The sequence below is a fragment of the Zonotrichia leucophrys genome, chromosome 3 (assembly GCF_028769735.1).
Source record: "Zonotrichia leucophrys gambelii isolate GWCS_2022_RI chromosome 3, RI_Zleu_2.0, whole genome shotgun sequence".
NCBI lineage: Eukaryota > Metazoa > Chordata > Aves > Passeriformes > Passerellidae > Zonotrichia > Zonotrichia leucophrys.
In genome coordinates, this window is record NC_088172.1 from 11,967,311 (window position 1) to 11,988,780 (window position 21,470).

The 21,470-nt window shown below is 39.0% G+C and overlaps 1 protein-coding gene across 2 annotated transcripts in view; it reads left to right on the forward strand.

Moving 5' to 3' along the window:
* Positions 1 to 21,470, forward strand: part of KCNQ5 (potassium voltage-gated channel subfamily Q member 5) — a 278,801-nt gene that overhangs the window by 186,221 nt on the left and 71,110 nt on the right. For both annotated transcript variants that reach the window (XM_064707395.1, XM_064707396.1), the window contains exon 2: positions 5,516 to 5,606. In XM_064707395.1, coding sequence (XP_064563465.1) covers positions 5,516 to 5,606 — 91 coding nt within the window. The remainder of the gene's footprint in view (positions 1 to 5,515; positions 5,607 to 21,470) is intronic.

Sequence of the window (21,470 nt, forward strand, 5' to 3'; positions counted from 1 at the left end):
TTCTATGAAGACTCAGACCTTGTGAATGCAAACAACTTCCTCTAAATTTGCAAGTAACTGCATTAGTATACCAGGAGGAAAAGTAAGAACTACTTTTTTGATTATAGTTACAGTTAGCAAAAGCTTTCAAACATTTTCTAATTCCATACAAAATCTAGGATACTGGCACTGCCAATGGTGTGCAAGCAGTTTTGGTCATAATTCTGAATGCTCTTACCTGTATGGAGATTAAATCAGACCTCAATTAATACTGGAAAATAACTCTGGTGGTCTAATAGCTTAATTATGCCACTTTAACAGTGATATATTTTTATTATTTACAGGAGAGGCCACAAAAATTTGCAGATGTTTAACTTTAGATTATTTTAATTCTAGCAGTCAGTCATGCAGCAAAATAGCTCTTAAAGATCTTCCCAGGGTGTTTTTTTTCTCCTCATGATACTCCTTGAGTAATGTTTTAACAATTGCTTTAAACTGAACATCCTCTTCCATATGAACAGACCTTAAATCAAACAGTAGTAAAATTCTACTGAAAATTGTATAAATGGAGACTTGGTAGGTCCTAATTAACCAATTAGAAAAGTTTATGAGAGGCAGATTGATTAAAAATCAAAGCTTCTGACTTATATTATCTTTCATAAACTGGCTTTTCTCCAATTAGTATATGCTTTCAGGAGCGGGGGAATAAGATGAAAGGATCTGCAACAAAACTGATTACTGCTGAAACAAAATGGAAGTCGCTGCTTTTCATGAAATACAAGGCTATGGCAGTACTTGAATAATTTTATGGGAAGTTGCTGCCTAAGGCGTATGTTTTACTGTCTGATACTGAATGCATGAGGAAAAACCATCTGGTTTTTTCAGCCTGAACAATTATATGATCCAGATTGAATCACTAGAGGCCAAATATAATTGCTCTGTGTTTTGCTTTTTACTACTCTCTACCTACAGCAGCATGGTCTTGTACAGAATGTATTGTAGCACACAGTTCAAATGATGGCATGGGAAAATACTTTTTCTTCTATTGAGGGTTATCAAATTACTATCCAGGGCTTAATGCAATCATCTACACTTCATCAGACACTGGAGAAATAATTCACAAGAGGAAAGAACAATTCCTGATAAACTTTGACCACTGTGATGTTTGAACCTCAGGGAATTCTATTTGCTGGGCAGATCCTCATTTAACATTCAGCCAGGTGAAAGTTGTTGCTGCAGCCTTCATGCCTTCAGTTCCAGCTGGGAAAAAGGAGAGGTGCTTTCCTTTGCATGGCCTGAGTAAACAGATTGCACTAAAAACATAGCAAGTGAATCTTCACTATTAGTTTAGTTTGAAGGAAAACACTTCTGTAATATATAAACAACAGAAAATACACCGCTTTTGTTTCTAGTGTTGTGTTTTACAGCGCCTAAATGTATGCTTTTCATTTTGCCAGGCTAGTAGGACTGGGTTTCTCCTCTTCATAAAAGTGCTTATAGTTTAATTTTAGACATAATGTGCTGAGGGGCACTAAAAGAAGTGTTCAGTGTTGGAGGGAGGAATGAGGGACAGAGGGGCAATATTTGAATATGTGGGTGGATAAATACAAACATTTTTATTTTATTCTTTAATAGTAATAACAGCAATAATAGTAGTAGTGATGATGATGCTCCATACCTTTTGAGTTTCTGGAAAAACTGAGAGCAAGAGTTATAGAATTTTGGAAAATTCTCTTTCCGGGACTGTTTTTATGTATTGCTGTGAGGATTGTTTCTGCTTTTCATGGATTAACTGCAGAACTATGTCAACCAGGTGCTAATCCACACTGCACCTGGCTTTCCTGAATATTTGCTTTTGTTTTGATTAATACACTGCTTAACTGTACTCATTCCCTCTCCTGACTCACTTTTCCCATCTCTTGTGAATAAACACCTTGCCCACAGTGATATTCTAAATCATAGTCCTGACAGACTGTGGAAAGCAAGTGGTGGGTAAATGGAGGATGGTGTTGGGTAGGATTGGGCTGTGACTTAAAAGGATCAGGTTTATTCCACATGTAAAGACTTTCTGTGTAGCCTTAGGCAAGTGCCTTACCTTTACTGTGCCATGGTCTCCAACTGTGATATGGGAACAAGAAACTTTATTTTTTCCTGCTGTGTCTGTTTTCCATAATTGTGCTATAAGAAATCTCTTCCAAGTGAAAACTGGTATTGTGTGTTTGGATAAGACCCAGTACAACTGGGCTTCCAATTTAGTTGGTATTACAGGAATAAAATCAAACAAGAAATTTTTAATACCTAAACACAAAGGAAGTAAGCAAATGTCATTTTAATTGATTCAGGTCTAAAGAAATTCAGCAAAAGGAAATTACATTCTTTTACTGTAAATTCTTAGTCACTTAATTTTATTTTGCCTCTATGCAAGCCTTAATGAGAAGAAACCGCATTTATCCCTATGTCAGTAGGATGTAATTATAGGGGGATTGCATCTGAAGGCTGTAGCAGCTGAAACTACCAGTAATGTTCTATGAGATTTTGCCATTTTTGTAAAGTGACATGATGGGGAGAAAAATTGCTCACAAGATGGATTTTTGTCACTTATCATAGAATCACATAATCATAGAAAATTAGAATCATAGAAAAATAGAATCACAGAATGGTTTGGAGTTGGAAGAGATGTTAAGATCATCCAGTTTTCCCCCTCTGCCATGGGCAGAGAACCTGCCACTAGACCATGTTCTTAGAGCACCATCCAACCTGACCTTGAACACGCTCAGGAATGGAGCATCCACAAGTTCTCTGGGTAACCTGTTCCAAAGCACCCTCACACTAAATAATTTTTTCCTAATATCTAACCTAAATCTTACATCCTTCAGGTTGAGGACTTGCCCCTTGTCCTACACTACATGCGCTTGTGAGAAGTCCCTCCCCAGCTTTCCTGCAGGCCCCATTTAGGTAATGGAAGGCTGACCTAAGGTAGGCTTCCTGGAGCCTTCATTTCTGAGGAGATTGGAGGGAACCTTGATTATCTCTGCCTGTCTTCACAGGTGAAGGGTCCAACACTTTAGATCAGTTTAGTGGCTCTCCTCTGGCAGATGTCCCAACAGGTCAATGTCTTTCTTGTGCTCAGGGCCCCAGGGTGGGATGCAGCCTCACTCCAGGTGCCGTCTCACAGGAGCAGAGAAGGGGAATCACCTTCCTCATCTTCTGGCCACTCTTGATGCAGCCCAGGATGTGGTTGACTTTCTGGGCTGTGAGCGTGCATTGCCAAGTCATGCTGAACTTTTTGTCCAGAAACACCCCCAAGTCTTTCTCCCCAGGGCTGCTTTTGATCCATTGTCTTCCCAGCCTGTCCTTGTGCCTGGGATTGCATGAGTCTTGTGTGAGTTTTTTATTAAATCGTGAAGCATGTATTGATCTTCACCTTTCTCTAGTCTAGAAGATAAGACTTGCCAATGGTGTATGCCAAATGTGCACTTTACCCTCCTGGATACTGTTTTATTTACAGTCCTTAATAGGCTTTATATGCAAGTGCCTGTCATATTTGATTTTCAAAGTAGAACTTCTCCCCAGCAGTTAAGTAATACTACATTACTATGGGAAGTCTCTATGTTCTGTGGGAAAAAGTAATCATAACTCCTGAAGCTCGTGTGTATCAACTGCAATAATATATTAATGTTATATCCAGTAGTTAGAAACACAGAAGTAAGTAAGTTGAAAAAAGCCTCAGTGAGTCTTCCAGTCCAACCTCCTGCTCAAAGCAGAACTCATTTCAAAGTCAGACCATGGCCTTATCCAGCCACGTTCTGCAATCTTTGGGGTCAGAGGTTTCACAGTGTGGAGCATTGACCCTGGCAGGACACTGGGTGCCCACCAAAGCCTCCCTGTTGTTCCCCTTCCTCAGCTGGATGGAGGAGAGAAAATCTAAGGAAAGGCTCATGGGTCATGATAAGGGCAGAGGGATGTGTGTCTGCATTAATTACAGTATCTGTTCATGTGGGTTAGAACACCAGCTAATGTCAAAGGTCTACAAAGTCAAAGTCCTGCTCTTTGTTGGTTGCCTCAATGTGCAGCATGACTGGTTGTGACCATGGTCACAGGGGTTTTCAGGATGAGAGAGAGGCGAGAATGTTGACTCCATGATCAGAAGGCTTGATTTATTATTATATGATATATATATATATAACATTATGACTATACTAAAAAAGAAATAGAAAAGAAAAGGATTCTTCAGAAGCTGGCTAAGTTAAGAATAGAATAGAAAATAATGATAACAAAGGAGCTCTCTCAGACTCTGTCCGAGAGAGCTCAGTCCTTGATTGGCCATTAATTGTAAACATCCAAGAGGGGCCAATCACAGGTGGACCCGCTGCATTCCACAGCAGCAGATAGCAATTGTTTACATGTGTTGCTGAAACTTCTCAGCTCCAGCAGGAAAAATCCTAAGGGTTTTAATGGAAAGATGTCTGCGACAACTGATAAGTGTTTTAAGAGGGAATTTAGCAAAACATTGGTAGAATTAATTATTACTGGGTGCTGATTAGTCGGTTCATAATACTATGGGTAAAGTGAACTTCATTTGATGGATAGTGAAACCATCCAGTTCACAGATGGTTTCACTAGCACAGTGGTACTGTGGGTGAAGCAGTACAAGGGGAAAGGATAATCCTTACCACCAACAGTATACGTGTCAGGCCAACACCAGTTCTGCCAGCTCATGTCTGCAAACACATGTGCTGTGACTGCTATGGGTTGGACATGGGATTTGCAAGAATTTCTGCGATGATAACATTTGTTTGGATCTTCCTCACAAAAAGATTTAAGTTTTTTTGCCTGTGTGTTTCATCAGTATCATGAAACATACAGGCTCATGCAAACTCAAAATTGCGTTCGTGTTTTCCTGAATGTAACTGCTTGTCCTGTGGTTTGTGTAATTGTTTTAAGCTCTTCAGTGGATTGTATGGTACTGAGTTTGTTCCCAGAAGGGAGCCTGTTCACTGGGGACAGTGATGCCATAGCTCTGCCTCTCACTTCAGGTAGTTTGAGCACTAAGTCTGTTGCTCAGAAGGAGGTTGTTTCTGATGGGCAGACAGGTGCAATATGTAACTTAGCTTTTGGTAAGCTTATGCAGCAGGGGTTTGCGGTCAGCTGTGGGAGAAATGATTTTTCAGACCTGGGAAACAACCCTCCCACTGGAAATCTCTCTTTAAAGATGCTTAAATTATCTGGATTGCATAAAGGTAGAGGACTGTGATACAGAAAGTAGCATCTTTGGATATTGGGTCATTTTACCAAGAAAATCTTTTTTCTCTGAATTCTAGCAGTGCTGCTTAGAAACATATAGATTTAATAGATTTAACAGGTTATCATTCTAATGTCTTTAATGAACTGAGTTAAGTGGTAGCTGTATTCCCCTCTACTAATGAAGACTGTGCAGAGACAGTCTTCTATTAATGTTGGTGAAGTGCAAACAATATAGATACTGGGTCAGGGTACTGTAAAATATTAACAATTATTAATATTCTTTCTTTTTCAGTTTTCTCCTTGTGTTTGGTTGCTTGATTTTGTCCGTGTTTTCTACTATTCCTGAACACACAAAACTTGCCTCTGGTTGTCTCTTCATTTTGGTAAGTGAAAATTCTAAATACAAGATAGTTTTACAGATACTTTAGGATACATTCAAATCCTCTCCCTCACCATGGAGGAAGTAATATAATACAATATCTGAGCATTTAGAAAAAAAATCAGATATTTCTTCAGAATGACAAAAAAAAAGATAAATTAGAGGATTCCACCATCTTTTTATTTAAAAACAGGTCAGATGGTAAGACAGTGCTAATAAAGTATGGTAGTACATCCCGTTCTTTGCTTGAGAACTGCTGTGGTTTATAACAGATAGATTTTCTACCGCGGTTTGGCAGTGACTGAGCATGAAAGACCTTTGATATTGCTGCTGTCATTTATAAAGTCAGTATGTAGTAAGAGGCACTTAAAATAGGAATTAATTTTGGTATCTTAGATACAGATTTGGGCTAGCTATTGGTAGATACTGACATTTTAGTAGCAGTTGCTGCAGTAGGATGTGGTAGTTTCATTATTTCTTCATAATACATGCTTTTGTATTATGTTTATCTCTCCCTTTTCCCTCCTGAGGTAAATGAAAAGGGCTTTAATCCCTAAAAGTGCTTAACATTTTTCATGCATTGTATGGGGGATATGTTATTCATCTGCTTCTTGATGGGTCATTTAGTTCTGCAAGTGGTGGCCTGAGGATAGGCAGTAGTGGAAATTAAAACGTCACCATGTACCCAGAGTTACCATGGTTATTTCAGTTCCATGCATTCAGCAGGCTGTGCCTTGTTAGGTAGCACCTGAGGTGAAGTAACTGTTGACAAATGCCAACATTTTAATTGTCATCACCGTGTATATCCAAAAACTCTGGTCTTCAGAGCAGCTCCCTAATTAACCATGGCATGAGCAGGCTGATAATTATGTTGCGTGCTATGTCTTTACAGCACAATGGGCCACTGCATCAAAATACCTGAACTAAATGTCCAGAGCAGGCTAGGTGCAGGTATGTGGTGTTTTGATCCATTGGATGATTTCTTAGCAGGGCTAATTAGGGAGAGCCATGCTAAATGTTGCATTTTTCTTCCTAGCCATATTAGTGCTTTTTCTTCCTCTGGAGAAAAGATCAGGTGGCATTAAACCAGCTAAAAATGGTCAGATTTAAACTTACACTCCTACCTAAACCCATTATTTACAAATCTGAGCAACACTTGGTAAATGGAATTCTGTTTGAATGTTATGCAGCTAGTTATATTATTGTAACTGGTACACTAATTGCTAAGATTTTTTGTACAGAAAACAGGAAAATCTGATTAGTCTGAAAATACCCTATTTGTAATAGAAGAGGCTTTTGTGGCAAGTAATCCGTTTTCCTGTATACTTATGCAAATTGGTCACAGAAATACCATTTTTCTGACAAAATATGCATTTCCCGTGAGCCACATATTTGTTGATTGTGTTGGTACACTTAGCAGTGCTGATTCCTCAGCTGGCTGGCTCCCTGTACCGTGCCACAGGTCTCGCAGGAGCCACAGTGTGCAGGAGCTCTGTGGATGCCTGGCCTGCTCCCAGCGCTGGGCAGAGGTGTGGTGAGCTCTGATTGCTGGCACACCCGTCCTTGCAGAGGTGTCCATCAGCTGAGCAGTGTCTGCTGGGGGAATCTTCTGTGCTTTTTGCTGCTATGGCTTTAAAGATGAGCTTTGTCCATCCCAACTGTTCTGTCTGTACATCCCACGGCATCCTCTGAACATGGAATAGGCCTTAAGGAGGAAGATGGTGGATGGTTGATCCTTGAAGCATCAATACTAGCCTCATCCAGCATTTCTACAATAAAGCCTACTGTGTTCAGCAAACCTTTGGCAGGAATAAACCTAGTGACAATGAATTTTGCATCTCCTGCTGTGGGTCTCTAATGGAGAAATATATAAGCACAGCAAAGTATGATGTTCCAGAAGCAGGCTAAAGCTGACTGCTTAAGTGCAGTTTGCTGATGCATGGTTTGTTCCTCCTCTACATACTGATCCGCAGCTGATATTAACAATGTTACCAAAACAAACTTTTGCAACCACAAAGCAGGAGGACAATACATTTCTACATTAACTCAGGAGCAGTTGCTTTGGCTGTGCCAATACCTAACTGCAGTCACTAGAGTTTTCACAACCTTTTCCTTGCAGTGATTCACACAGCTCTTCCAAATGTGTCATTTAGTAAGACAGCTGTGTTCCCTATCAGGTCTAGTTTAATACTGTTTGTGGATTGTGCTTGAAATAGAAGATACATGTTTATTTTTTAATGAAGTACCATACAGATATAACAATCCATAAAGCTGCCTGCTGGGTTTCTGTGAACTGTTTGTTGTGCAGATTTATTCCAGATGGTCTTCCCTACAGCCATGTTAATTGGCTAAAAAGCTAATGTAATGTTCCTCCAACTTAATACCTGAGCTGCTGCGTATGCTGGCTTTTGACATATTGCAGCTATTCACAATTGCACAGGGAGATTAAAGAGGGAAGTGTAGATGAGCTGAGCAAACCTTTTCCTCCTTCTCAGAAAGGCCAGAGGAGCTGAGAAGATTATTCTTCTCCAATCAGTCAATTCCATTTATCTGCCGAGCCGTGCCTTGCAAGGGAGCAGAGAACACATCTCCTGATCACTGCATCCCAAATACTCTCTCAGAAACATGCAATTTGTGATAGCTCAAAGCAAATCATTGTTTAGGAAAGCAATAATAGCCGAGGGCTTCTGAGCTTCAGCAGAGGTTAATGGACTCATCTGGGCTGCAGAAATGCCTGAGCTCTGCTACCAGAGCTGAGGCAAACCTGCCCTGCTGTGCTGTGTCAGACCCAGCTTCAATTCTGGCATCCACACAAGAACTGCTGTGTGCCAAGGCTGCTTCTCCTTATCAGGAAACCTGTCAAGGGAAACACCTTTAATATTTGGATTTTATGCTTAACATGAAAGTCATGCAGATAAGTTAAGTGCATGTTACATACAGTAAACATTGGATTGTTGAATCAGTAATTAATTTGGTTAGATTTGTGTTCAGAAATAATAAGAGTAACCAGGAGGAGATCATCAGCTAAAACTCCACAATGAAAATTATGCTTTAGCCTCATCTTTACACACAACTTCTGGTACTTGAGTTGTAGCAGTGACATGTCCCAGACAGGCAGTAGGATAAAAATCTACTTCAGCATCAAAATAAACCACAAGCAGCTTAAGAATCCAACTAACACAGCAAGAAAATAATCTTTGGGGTGTTGCTGATCTACAAGTACATTTGCTAGCACTTTATCAAATAATAAACACAAGGGGAGTAAAACTGAGACTGTGAAGGCAAAATCAAAACTTTTGGGGAAGATAGCCAAGAAGGAATATTATCTGTGGAACTGGAGGTCATTCACTCTCTTGACCAAACTCCCTATATTTTAAGTTCATTTTCAACTAAAGCTGTAAATTATGTGAATTTCTGGTTCACTTCTGTTTGTTTGCTGCAATGCAAGAAAATTAATAAAATAATTTCAGTTGACTCAGGAAGATTTGACTAATTGAGAAGTAAAAAAAAAAGGTCTTGGATCAGTTTAATGCTTCATTTGATCTGGCATAATATATTATTTCTGTATTTTATTATCTTACAACTTTTTGCTTAAAACTCAGATTGAGGTTATAGGGAAAAAAATCATTTTTATTTGAAGTGAGAAAGCATCCTCTTTTTTTTTTGCAATTTTAATTTTTAATTAGAATGGGTAGATTGAAAAACGTAAGTGAATTTCTGCAGGACTGGTTTTATCAAATCTGTTTTGTGGTTTTCTCTGAAAATGGCTGCAGTAGAAAGCTGTACCCAGATTTGTAGAATAAAGGCCTCTGAAAATGTACTCTAGGAACACATTCTTCAGTCAGAAATAGCTCCCAAAGTTATAAAAGCAGACAGCGTGCACAGGACAAAGATGGTATCTCCATGTACTATGGTCACATACATGAACCCAAAATGAGAGTCTACCAAGTGCTTCTAGCAATTAATATCTTTCCAGGATTTTTTTCTCTTAATATTTTTGCATAAAAGAAAGAGGATACCCATTGATTTGAGAACATAGTATACAGCTGCCCCAATTTGACTCTGCTCTAGAAAGTCCAACCACAGGAATGTAATCCTACAAATCCACTGCAGCATTGTAAAGCTGGACAGAGTGGATTTTAAAAAGGGAGATGGATAGTGCTCAATTGAAAAAAAAAATAAAAGAAAAAGCATTTTTTAGTTTAGTTATTGTGCCTCTTGCCATGCTTGGATAAAAGACCACCAGACCTGAAAAAGAACTTAATGATAGCTCTATAGGACCAGCTATCAAGGCATAAAAAGAAAAAATTATCTTGAAAGTTTTCAATTATAGATACATTTCTAACAACAGTAAGGTATAGAACATATTACTGGATTTTTCTTGAGTCTTCTTCTGAGAAAAACAGATTAATTTTACCCCCAGTTAAAAAATCAGTGAGTTTGTTGAAACTCAAAATCAGTATTTCTCAAGAAATACTGATTTCTAGTGTTTTATTTTCCAAATCAAAACTTAGCTTTGAAATTTCAAAATTCCTCATAGAAATCTTTAAAAAATTGTATTAGATATACAACGCTGATGTTATCAAAGACAGAATAAGAGAGGGAACTATAATGTTGATAAGGTCAAAACCTTCATGCTTTCAGTTTTGTTTGGATTCATGTACACTAATATTATAATAACATGAGAAAAAAAATCAATCATGTAATAAAAAACTCCCTGTTATCTTTGAAAATATTCTTACCACACAAAAATGAATATTTTCACATTTTTGCTGTTTAAATTCATGCTCTCCTATTATGTATACAGATTTGACCAGGTCCGAGCTGACTGTTGTTACAAAACTTTGGACAGGAGTTCATCACAACTACTTGTGAATCTTTGTGTGGAAACAGAGCAGACTTTCCACTGTAAATTTAAATGCTGGACCCACTTTGCTGAAATTAAAAGTTATTATGAGGAAGTCTGACAGAAAGCAAAAAGTTAAAATAAAAGATGGCGTTATTATAAACAGTGGCTGTCCTCAAAGCTTAATTCTTCTCTCAGAAGGCAGTGTTGGCACTTCCAGCCAACCAGCAAATCTCTCTAACAAACAAGTACACACTGTAGCTATGGAGAGAGAGATGAAAGTAACCATAAAAATTATTTCCTAACAACAGAACACAGCACTGCACATAAAACTCTCAAGATATCTATATATTGTCAGCAGGAGGTATCTATATATTGTCAACAATGTTCAGGATGCTGAGTACACTTCAACAGGTCAGAGAATAATGTCTCAATCCTAGCATAAGCCTGTTATTGATATGGTTCTGGGATTGATTATATTGTTAGCAATGTTTTGTTCTTTCTTTTCTTTTATTCTTCTGTATTATGCAGAGATTACCTTTGTAAAGAAAAGATTGAAAATCACACATTGAACGGAATCATTTTTCCATTGTAATTAAAACTGCAATATATTAGGTGCTACTGGGAAAGCTTAAATGGGTTTGATGACTAAAGATGATTAAAACTGCATATGGGATCTACAATCAGGGAAAAAATAATCTTATAACTGAATCACTTAAAAAAGATAGGATAACTATGAAGAGTTACCTCAAGTGCTACAGCATTCAGCAGCAAATGCAGTAGAAGGCAAGAGAGTTTTTGTCACTGCCAGAGCAGAACAACTACTCAGCCATGTTTAACAAGAAATCTGCATTTGATGTGCAATGTTAGGATCACTGGAGTTGCCACAGATCAGTGGCTGGTGGATGAAATGCCATCCCCAAAATTATTTTTCATTCCTTTGAATGGGCAGGGCATATATAGAGACATGAGTGGTAATGTGCAATGAAGAAAGATGAATGGAAATAGCAAAAGCGCAAGTAGTGATAAATGTAACAAGTTCATGAACTAGTACAATTTTACTATTAAAATGGCTAACATGTAGTAGGAAAGCCAGTGTTGAATTTCTAAATAGGTACATTACAGTAATTTATGCTCTTGCTATCAGTTCCTATATAAATGGGGAAAATGGGGAGGATTAGATGTCAGTGATGGGGTGGCAGGCTTCAGATTAATAAGGATATAATTCTTTGAGGAGGGGAAAGCATATCTGCTTTTAGGTTGATCAACACATTGTGCTAAAAAACCAAACCAGCTGTCTTGGACTTCCTTTAAGGACAAGTAAGCAACATTCCTTACACAAATGCTTTTCCCATGACATGTCTTTCTTGTTTTATCACTTTAAGTGATAACAAGGTAGCATGGGAAATCACCTCCAAGGAATAAGTTTAATATTTTCTGCAGATGTAGATTTGTGATAGATTATGCTAGATCCTGCAAAATTGAATTTTATTGACTTCGTGCCAGAGTTTCAGATGGAGATCAAGAGCTACCTCCTTAAAACAAGCAAGAAACAGTTTAGATTGCAACAGTAAAAATGTATAGATATCAAACTCTCTATCAGAAATTCAGACCTGACCTTTGTCAGGGAAATATTGATTTGCCAAATGGAAATGCAGAATATGTCCCCAGAGGAAAGCCAAAGTACTTGGTTAAAAATAACATGTAAGGAAAAAAATTCTGCAAACCATTAAATGTCAAAAGGAAAAGAGTGCTGAAGAAGGCAGGACATCAGTGATATGAAAGCTGTTTGGAAATCTGGGGAAAATCCAGCATCTGAGTAACGCAGAAGAGCTGCAAACCACTCCATCTCTTTGCAGAGATGTGACAAAGCATGTGAAGACACAGCTTGCTGCAGTCGAAATGTGAACTTTCCTCAAGTCACAGGAGAAATCTGTTCAGTTTAGGATTCAGTTTAAAAACTGTGAATTTGAGCAAATGTCCAGCACACATCTGGATAAACACACCATGCAATGAGTGAGCAACTGGCTCATGAGTTAGGCACTAAGAGCTGTAGTGAATGGGGTGACATCAGACTGGTGACCTGTCACTGTCACTGGTGGAGTCCCACAGGGCTCCATCACCAGCCCTGTGCTTTTCAGCATCTTCATAAGTGACTTGGAGGCAGGACTGGAAAGGGCTACTGAGCAAGTTTGCAGATGATGCAAAACAGGGAGGAGCTGTGGCTCCCATAGAGGCAGGGAGGCCCTGCAGAGACTCTGTGGAATCAGAGGGCTGGGCAACCACCAGCCACAGGAAGTTCAATGGGAGAAATTGCTGGGTTCTGCACCTGGAACAGGCCAACCCTGAATGTACAGACAGACTGGGGAATGGGATACTGGAAAGCAGTGCCAGGGAAAGGAACTTGGTCAATGGCAAGTTGAACATGAGCCAGCAGTGCCCTGGAGCCAGGAGAGCCAACCCTGTCCTGGGGGCATCAGGCACAGCATCACCAGCTGGGCAAGGGAGGGGATTGTCCTGCTCTGCTGATGTCTGGAGAAGCTACCTGGAACAGAGGCTGGACAGAGTTAAAGGAATAAAGTATTTATTGAAAGGCCTTCAAAAGACACACCTTGGGCAGCACAAGAGCCCGGCTGGGGCTCTGTCCAAAATGTACCCAGGATGGACAACCAGTTACAAGTTTTCACACTTTTATAAGTTTTGGTCCATTTACATATTTGGGTCAATTGTCCAATTACAGCTTCAGGTTATGAAGTCTCATCCTCACAGATTGTTTTTTTCAATTTGCAGTTGTTTACACTTTTTGGCCCTGAAGCAACTGTGTTCTTGTTTCTCAGGCTGGAAAAGGATTGTTTTGTGTAACTAAACTGTGAAGAGAACTGGCTAACACTTTATATGTAAAGTTCAGAGTCACACACTGAGGCAGGACAGATACTGAAAAATATGAAAGCTAAACTCAAGGCATCACTGCTCTGCACTGGGGCAGCCTCACCTCGAGTGCTGGGGACAGTTTTGGGCACTGTAATATAAAAAAGATTTAAACCTGTTAGGGAGTGTCCAAGGAGGGCAACAAACATGGTGAAGGGCCTTGAGGGGAAGCTGTGTGAGGAGCAGCTGAGGGCACTGGGTCTGTTCAGCCTGGAGGAGACTGAGGGGAGACCTCACTGCAGTTACAGCTTCCTTGTGAGGGGACAAGAAAGGGCAGGCCCTGATCTCTGCTCTATAGTGACAGTGACAGGAGCCAAGGGAATGGCCTGAAGCTGTGTCAGGGAAGGTTCAGGCTGGATATCAGGAAAAGTTTCTTCACCCAGAGGGTGGCTGAGGACTGGAACAGGTTCCCCAGGGAAGTGATCACAGCACCAAGCCTGACAGAGTTCGAGTGTTTGAACAAGGCTCTCAGGCACATGGTGTGACTCTTGGGGATGGTGCTGAGCAGGGCCAAGAGCTGAGCTCAGTGGTCCTTGTGGGACCCTTCTGACCCAGCTGGTTCTGTGATTTTGTGATTCTGTGCAATAAGTATTGAAATACAACAAAAACAAACATCAATCAAAAAAAAATCTGTAAGAATTCAAAGTAGACATACCTATAATGAAAATATCCACCTAAAATGAAGGTGATGGTAAATACACAGACACACAGTGGAACTAAGTTCAGTCCTGAGTTATGGATGAATTAGAAACATGAAGTAGCAGATAAATACTGGCCATTTTAGACTTTTAGGCTTTTGTGAAGTACCTAAGGAAAGGGTGTATGTTATGGACAGGACAATAATACCTTTGGTATCACATCTGAAACAGATGGGAATTGGCTAATTGTACCACATGAAGATATGATCACAGGAAATGTATGGCTCACGAAGATATGTATATATATATGTTTTCTTTTTCCAAGAGACAAAATTCCATAAGCCTGGAAAAATGTAATAGGAAAAACTGCAAAACAGTCAGCGAATGGCATGATGTGTGAAACACAAGGCTTGGTATAATGGCTCCCAAAATTCAGTTATTTGACTAAAAAAGGGGCACCAAGTCAGTTTTTCACAGAACTTAAGGAACCGAATAAAGATATTGTGACCAGATACATGTCCAAGTAACAGAAATGTTTAATGAGGTGATATTTTGGAGAAAATAAATGTGTGAACAGGATTTTGGCTGATTGGATTGACTGCCTACCAGGACCAGTTTGTAAAAAGTTGGAAACTGTCAGAAAACACTTCCTTAAAGTTGTCTTCTGAAAATTTTGCTACCAGTAACATTTCAGCATGTATGAACTGAGATGCACTTAGGTCTCCAGTGGCTAAAACATGCACAGATGAACACCTAGGGAAACTCTCCTAATGAGCTTTGACAATTGGGAAATTGCAAGTAACTTCTAAAAGAACAGTGCAGATATCATTCGCAGAATCTCCAACATTTAACAACTCCAAACATGCTAAGGCCAAAGAATAAATGAAATAAATGAAAGAATGTCCTACTCTGCAGTACAGCATGTCAGATGTTATCAGTTAATTGGTGTGCACGTGATGAGCCATAACAATTAGCCTAAACTCCTTGCACCCATACAAAATCAATAGGGATGCCAGGGCATAGAAAGATTCAGAGTTCTAATGCCTGTTCGTCACTTGTTTGGGAAGAGAAAAGATACAAAATTCTTCACAAACATTTCAAAAGGAAAATTTTGGATCTGTGTTGCTACAGAGACATGTGCTTGAACGTCTGCCTCTAATGTGACATCAGAAATGTGACTACAGCAGACAAAAATGTGTGAAGAAATCACAAAGGAAGGGCAAAGGCCTGGGTACAGCTGTACAAAGCTTCTTTGTTTTCAACATGAGGGTAATTTTAAAACCAAAATTAGACCATTTACCACTGATATCTTATATCTAAAGAGAAAGAAAATCTGAACATGCACAGAGAAGGGTAAAAAATTTTTGGAAAGTAGAAAATTATTCTATAATGTGACTTTTATGCTATCATCTCTTTTAAGGAATTCTCTTATATATGCAGATGCACCTGACACATAAACAAATGGTATGGCACAAGGCAGTGAGCACAAATGGCTGGAAAACACTGTCAAAGGTGGTGCAGCATCTGGGAAAGAGCAGGATAGACGTGGAGAAGTCAGTGCTTCCCACTGCCCCTTTTCCAGTTTGAAAGAGGGTATTCAGTGGTCATCAGAGCGTCCCTAGGAGAACCATGTCCACCAGAAGGAGCTTTGGGATCTTTTGCCCACAGGTACAAATTGCAGATTGCCCAAGTGGTGTTGGCAGTGGCCATGGTGGCCAGTGCAGCCCTGCACACTCGCTCCCCTGGCACCAGCAGGTCCTCAGCAGCTGGCCCATGATGGTGATGTGAAGTGAGTCTGCTGCTCTGGGGAGGCTGAGGGTGCTGAGGAAGGCTAGCACAGTTTCAGTGGTAGGAATCATACATTGTGTCTGACATGGTAAATACTTGTCTTTATAAGATGTTATGAAAAGCATAAATAAATGTCATCCATGCAATTCTGCTGCTGGGTTGTACTAGCTGATTCAAAACTGGGTTTTTTTGAAATAAAAATTCACAGCTTTTTTCTCCTGCAAAGGAATAAAGAAGATGCATGACTGATGGGTGCCATGTCAAATATAAACACCAAAAGCTAGAAAGGAGTTGGATAGCAGAAGTCATGTGGATTAAGCATAATACTGGGATTTTAATATTATATCAATAGATTTGTAGCTGTGTATTTGAGTAAAAGGCACAAAAATGATTTCTCAATAATCCTCTTTTTAATGTCAAATCTACATGGAAATTCTTAATCATAATATGGAAAATCAAGTGCTCTAAAAGCATTGCATCCATTATAAAACTGATAAATGGTAAAAAGGTGCATAAATTTCACTTCATGCTTATTGTATATTGCACTGGGAGCTGAAGTGAAGTCTCTGGTTGTGATTTATATGCCACTAATAGGTTCTATTCTGGGTTATGTTTTCAGATTTATGGCTGTCTCTCCCTCTGTTCAACTGCAGTTGGAAAGAATTAAAACATTTTTTTCTTAAGTGTATGTATGCACACCAAGATATACTTGTTAGCTATTTAGACCAAAGATCTCCTCTTTTTAGTGCTGAACCAGGAATAACACAAATGTGTTCAGATTTACCCTGATTTAAAACATGCATGTATTCTTACCTACTTGTTTTAATCTGGAGAATGGCCAGTATAACACAATTTCCTGTAGTCCCACACCAGCTTCTGCATCATAGCTATTTAAAGCCCAGACCTTTGTCAGGTTTCATTGAGACAGACCAGTGCTGTGCTTCCCCTCACACCCAATGGCATATCTTTAAAGTGTGCAGCCCAGCTTTAGAGCTTAGCACCTGGAATCAGTAGAGGGGGATTTTTTGGCTTTAGAGACACATGTTGTTGATAAGCTGAGGTGTTCTGTTCTTGTTTTAATTGAATGATAAAACAGTCTTTGACTATGAGTAATAAAGCATTGCTATTTGGATAGTATCAAGTATTCATGTGTCACCATGAAGATATTTCAGCAGCTGGTGACATACTTAAATCAGTCAGCCATAAATTAAAGTATGAGAACATGTTTCTTCTCCCTCCTTTCAAAATGACTTGAAAACACTGGACTTCCCTGATTTGGAAACACTGGACTTGCCTGTTTATGACATTTTAGGGAAGAGGGGATATATCCCAAGCAGTATCAGATGATATTGTTCCTTGTGCTCTGCTGTTGTGATAGTGTAGTGAGGCTCACTGATTTACTGGATCTGCAGGGTAGCAACACTGCTGAGATGTCCTCAGAAGGGAAACACTTGTGGCCCTACTGAAGCTTATTTCAGAGGGTTCATTTGGTCTGTTCCTGTCCATCTCTCCAAGTTCTGACAATGTCACTTGTAAACACAGCTCTCCTATGAGCACAAGGCAGGCAGCTCCTCACATCAGTCTGCAGCTCTGTTGTGATACTTCATTAGCCTTTAGAATAATTAAAATCACCATTTCCATACAAGAAATATAATTAGAATAAGAGCAAAGACATTGTCTTGTGGGTGGATTTCTTATATCCAAGCCTCAGCTCATTTACACACTGCAAAACAACCTGAAGCATCCTAGATCAGCAGAGGTGCTTAACTTTGGTCATTTTCCTATTGCAAAAATGGCTCCAATTCCCCAGTGTTACAGTCTGCAATGAAGGCACCTGATTCATCATCAGCAAATTATTTTCAGTTTTAATAAGCAGTTATGCTAAGGAGTGAGAAAGCTATTATATAAACTTTTTGTTTGCTGTTAAAATATTATGCTTAGGGAAAACATTAACATTAAAAACTGTCTGAGAAGCATATTAATGTAAACAACTTCAACAAATCAAGTGTCCTAATTGGATAGGAGGGGGAAAAAAGGGGGTGGGGAGGGGGGAAGTGCTGAATTTTGCAAAGTATGCTTGATTTTCTTAATCATCTACCCTGTTGATTAGAGTCCTCCAGGACCTTTTATTAACAGAAACCTTGCTCTGGATGACCTCTTATTTTCTTTTTCTGCCATTTGCGTGAGCCTTATTGTTGCAGTGGTGTAACAACCCAGGCACACACAGATGTAAAAATCTTCAGGAGTACCCTGCTAGCCAAAAGCAACTGAACCTGGTCAGCCCAAGCGTGTCAGCCTTGCTCCTCTTGGATGTGCATGGTTCCCCAGGATAACTGGAGCTGCATGTGCAGAAACATTTCTGAAGGAAAAACTCATCAGTTTGGATGAACTGTGCTTTGAGAAGGAAGAGAAACTTTCCACTGCCTGAACCAGCAATGCATCTGCCACAGTGGTTCCTGGGAGGTGCTAATTGTGAGCTTGGGCAGCCAAAAAAGTGACAGATGGTGGTGACTCTGGTGGAAGGCCAAATGCAGCTGTGATTGGAAAAGGATAGCAAGACAGGGAAAAAGCAAGAAATGACAAAGGCCAATGCACCTCTGCTCCACCTAGGAAGGGAAGGGTTAGATTTCCAGTAAATTTTAACTTGCTCATCAGTTCAAATGCAGCCTTGCTTGGTTTTGAAGAGGGCCAGATTTATAAACAGTGCAAGATTTTCCCATTCTGATGTAAATGTTGTTTCTCATTCTCATAAGTAATTCAAAATTAATGATGTTCCATTATATTATATATAGGACAGAGATACTTGGAATGCATCGTTTCTTCAGTCTACAAAGCACGAAGTCTAATGATTTATTCCATCACATGCCTTTCCAATTATGTTCTGATCGTCTGTTTCAATTGCTAAGGAACAAAACCCAAGTTATTTCAAAGCCTAGATTTATCCTTAAGTTGGCAATAAGCCTTCCAAATGAAATATGAAAAAATAAAAATCCTGATCTTATTCGGGATGCATCCTTCCAATTTTTGTCCAAGGAAAGACCAAAAACCTTGTAACTTTACAGCTGCCATAAGAAAAAAATGTAATTCCCCAGCCTGTATTAACCCTGACAGAGATTTGCCTTAACATTTTGACTGAGTGCCCCGACTACTAAAACATTACTTTTTTACACAGTGGTATGCAATTCTTTATCTCTGTCTGGTTTTGAACTGAACCAATCCAAAATAAAACAAAGCTCTTACGTGTACTACTACTATGAAGAGCTCTGTTTCAATACATTATGTTTTCTGGGAAAATCCTTTTCCTTTAACTTCATTATGTTTTATATTTATTCCCTTCAAAATCATCTTCTTCTTTGAGGAAGTAGGAGTCATTAGGATATAAAGATCAGTTTGAACCATCACTATTTCTGTAAGTGCAAAAATAAGTGTGAAACCCCCTATACATTTTATTCAATGTCTTTCCTTTTTTTAAAGCTTATAGTGTACTTAAAATCTACACAGGGTGGAGGAAAATCATAAATAGCATTTTTAAAAGCAGCAGTTCTTTTAGTATCCCAATGCACAGAGATGTATTTACTGTATCTGAGCTCAATATAACTATAGTTGTTATATTGCTTAAGTAGCAGGAAAAAATTGTTTAAGTAGTAGAAACCTTAGTTAATTTTGAGACAATATAACCATGCATAAATTTCTAATGGTTCTAGAAATGGTAACTTTTTCTCGAGGAATAAACAGAGAAATTTCACTTTGTTTCCTCAAGAAAAATCTTTTACTCTTACTCCACCCACTAAAAAAATTTTGAGAATGTATATTTTTTCTCTTTTTCTCTACCAAAATAGATGTATCTCCATGAAGTTTCTCTTTTCAGTATAGTTTTTCTGTGAGAGAAAAATCTTGATTTCTGTCTCTAACACACAAAGGCACCATGCAGTACACAGACTCTCAGAAACGTGCTTTCAGCACACAATAAATTTTCTCATCTTTGTCTCACTGAGCAAGCATAGCACCTAGTAATGGCTAACAATAGTACAGGTGATAAATACAAAACTGCATAGCACTGGAAGGAACCAGAAAAGGAATCTTTCCAAAAAAATTGCCTCTTTCCAATTCCTACCAGCAGTTTTACAATACTGTTTGAACTGACTTGAAGCTGTGGACTAGTCCTTCCAGGATCACTGAGTACTTTTTGTCCTTGCCAGTTCCCCATCAGAGGCCCTGCCAGGGCTGGAGTACAGGGGGGGACACACTCCTGTGTGTGTGGATCAGCTTTTGGAAGGTGCCTGGGACAATTTCTCCATACTCACAGCGCGCATCGCCCATCTTCACACACCGAATGTTTCCCAGGGGAACAACAAACTTTATTCAAATGAAATGTGATTGAGTTTTTAACAAGAAAAGGATTTTATTGGAAGCAAAGAAATTTTCATGCTTTTCAGACCTCCTTTCCTTCAGTATCTCTTACCCTATCCCAAAGAAGAAACTTCTTTAGGGGAATCAGATGCAGGAATGGCCTGGATGCCTGCCATCAACCCTCATAAATTCAGAGGCACCATCTAACAATGTGTAAACCAGATTTGACAATTCATGATTTAACTGTCGCTATAAAAGTGGTAGTTAAATAACTAAAATGCGTATTCTTCTTTTTTTCCAGTTGGCTTCCTGTCCATTTTTTTCTTGGCCTACACAGAATTTCCTACAAGGAAATGTACCGCAGGGTAGCCAGCTATTAGGAATTATTGTTACTATATGGGGAACTTTTTCAGTTTTGTACATAACCCTTTCTGAAGTTGTGCAATAATGCTGTCCATGAAATTAAGTTGAAGTTTCTTGTAGCGGAATAAAAAGAAAATCTTAAACAATCACACACATTTTTCCATGTTATTTTCTAATAAAAAATGTGGCATTTTCCTCAGCCGTGTTTTAGCAGAGGGATCTTATTCTACTTTTGTGACTTAGGCATTCAATATGGGATTTAAAAAACGAAAAATGAAGACACTGAAGAAGGCTCTAAAAGTGCCTTTCAGTGTAAAGTAGCTACACAAGCTAACATGTTTTGGGAAGGAATGCTATGTTTTCAAATTGTTCCATGACAGCAAAAGCAATTAAGTCCACAATGTTTCAGTGGACTGCCACTAATCATAATCTAGTAAAGAACCATTACATGACACAATGTTAATAATGCCATTTGTTCAGGTGAATTAAAGCCTGAGCTGACACGTTGTCTTGTAGAGTTGTAGGGTCCCACTGTCTAAAAAGATGCAAATGTTTATTGGGGAAAAGTCAATATTGGATCAACCCTACCCTTACAAATATTCCTCTATTTAATTCATTTGTGGTGCTTCCGTACTGGTACCACACTAATCCTCATCCTGCAGGAATAACAAATTAATTGGCTGACAAGGAGCAACTTACTTCTGGACACCGAAATACATTGGGCTGCCAAATGAAACACAACTTCCATCCTTTTCTTCTTGATGGGCTGTTTAAGAAACTCCATCAAGTACTTGTCTCCTTCTTTGAATAGACAGATTTTTATTTTGTCATTTTAAAACACATGAACTTGTGACGGTATTCCAGAAGAGTATCTAAGTGTGTAATTCCATACACTGTATACGTACTATCACTGCATATTATTGACCTGCAGATCTCCTTAGGATATGGAGCTGAA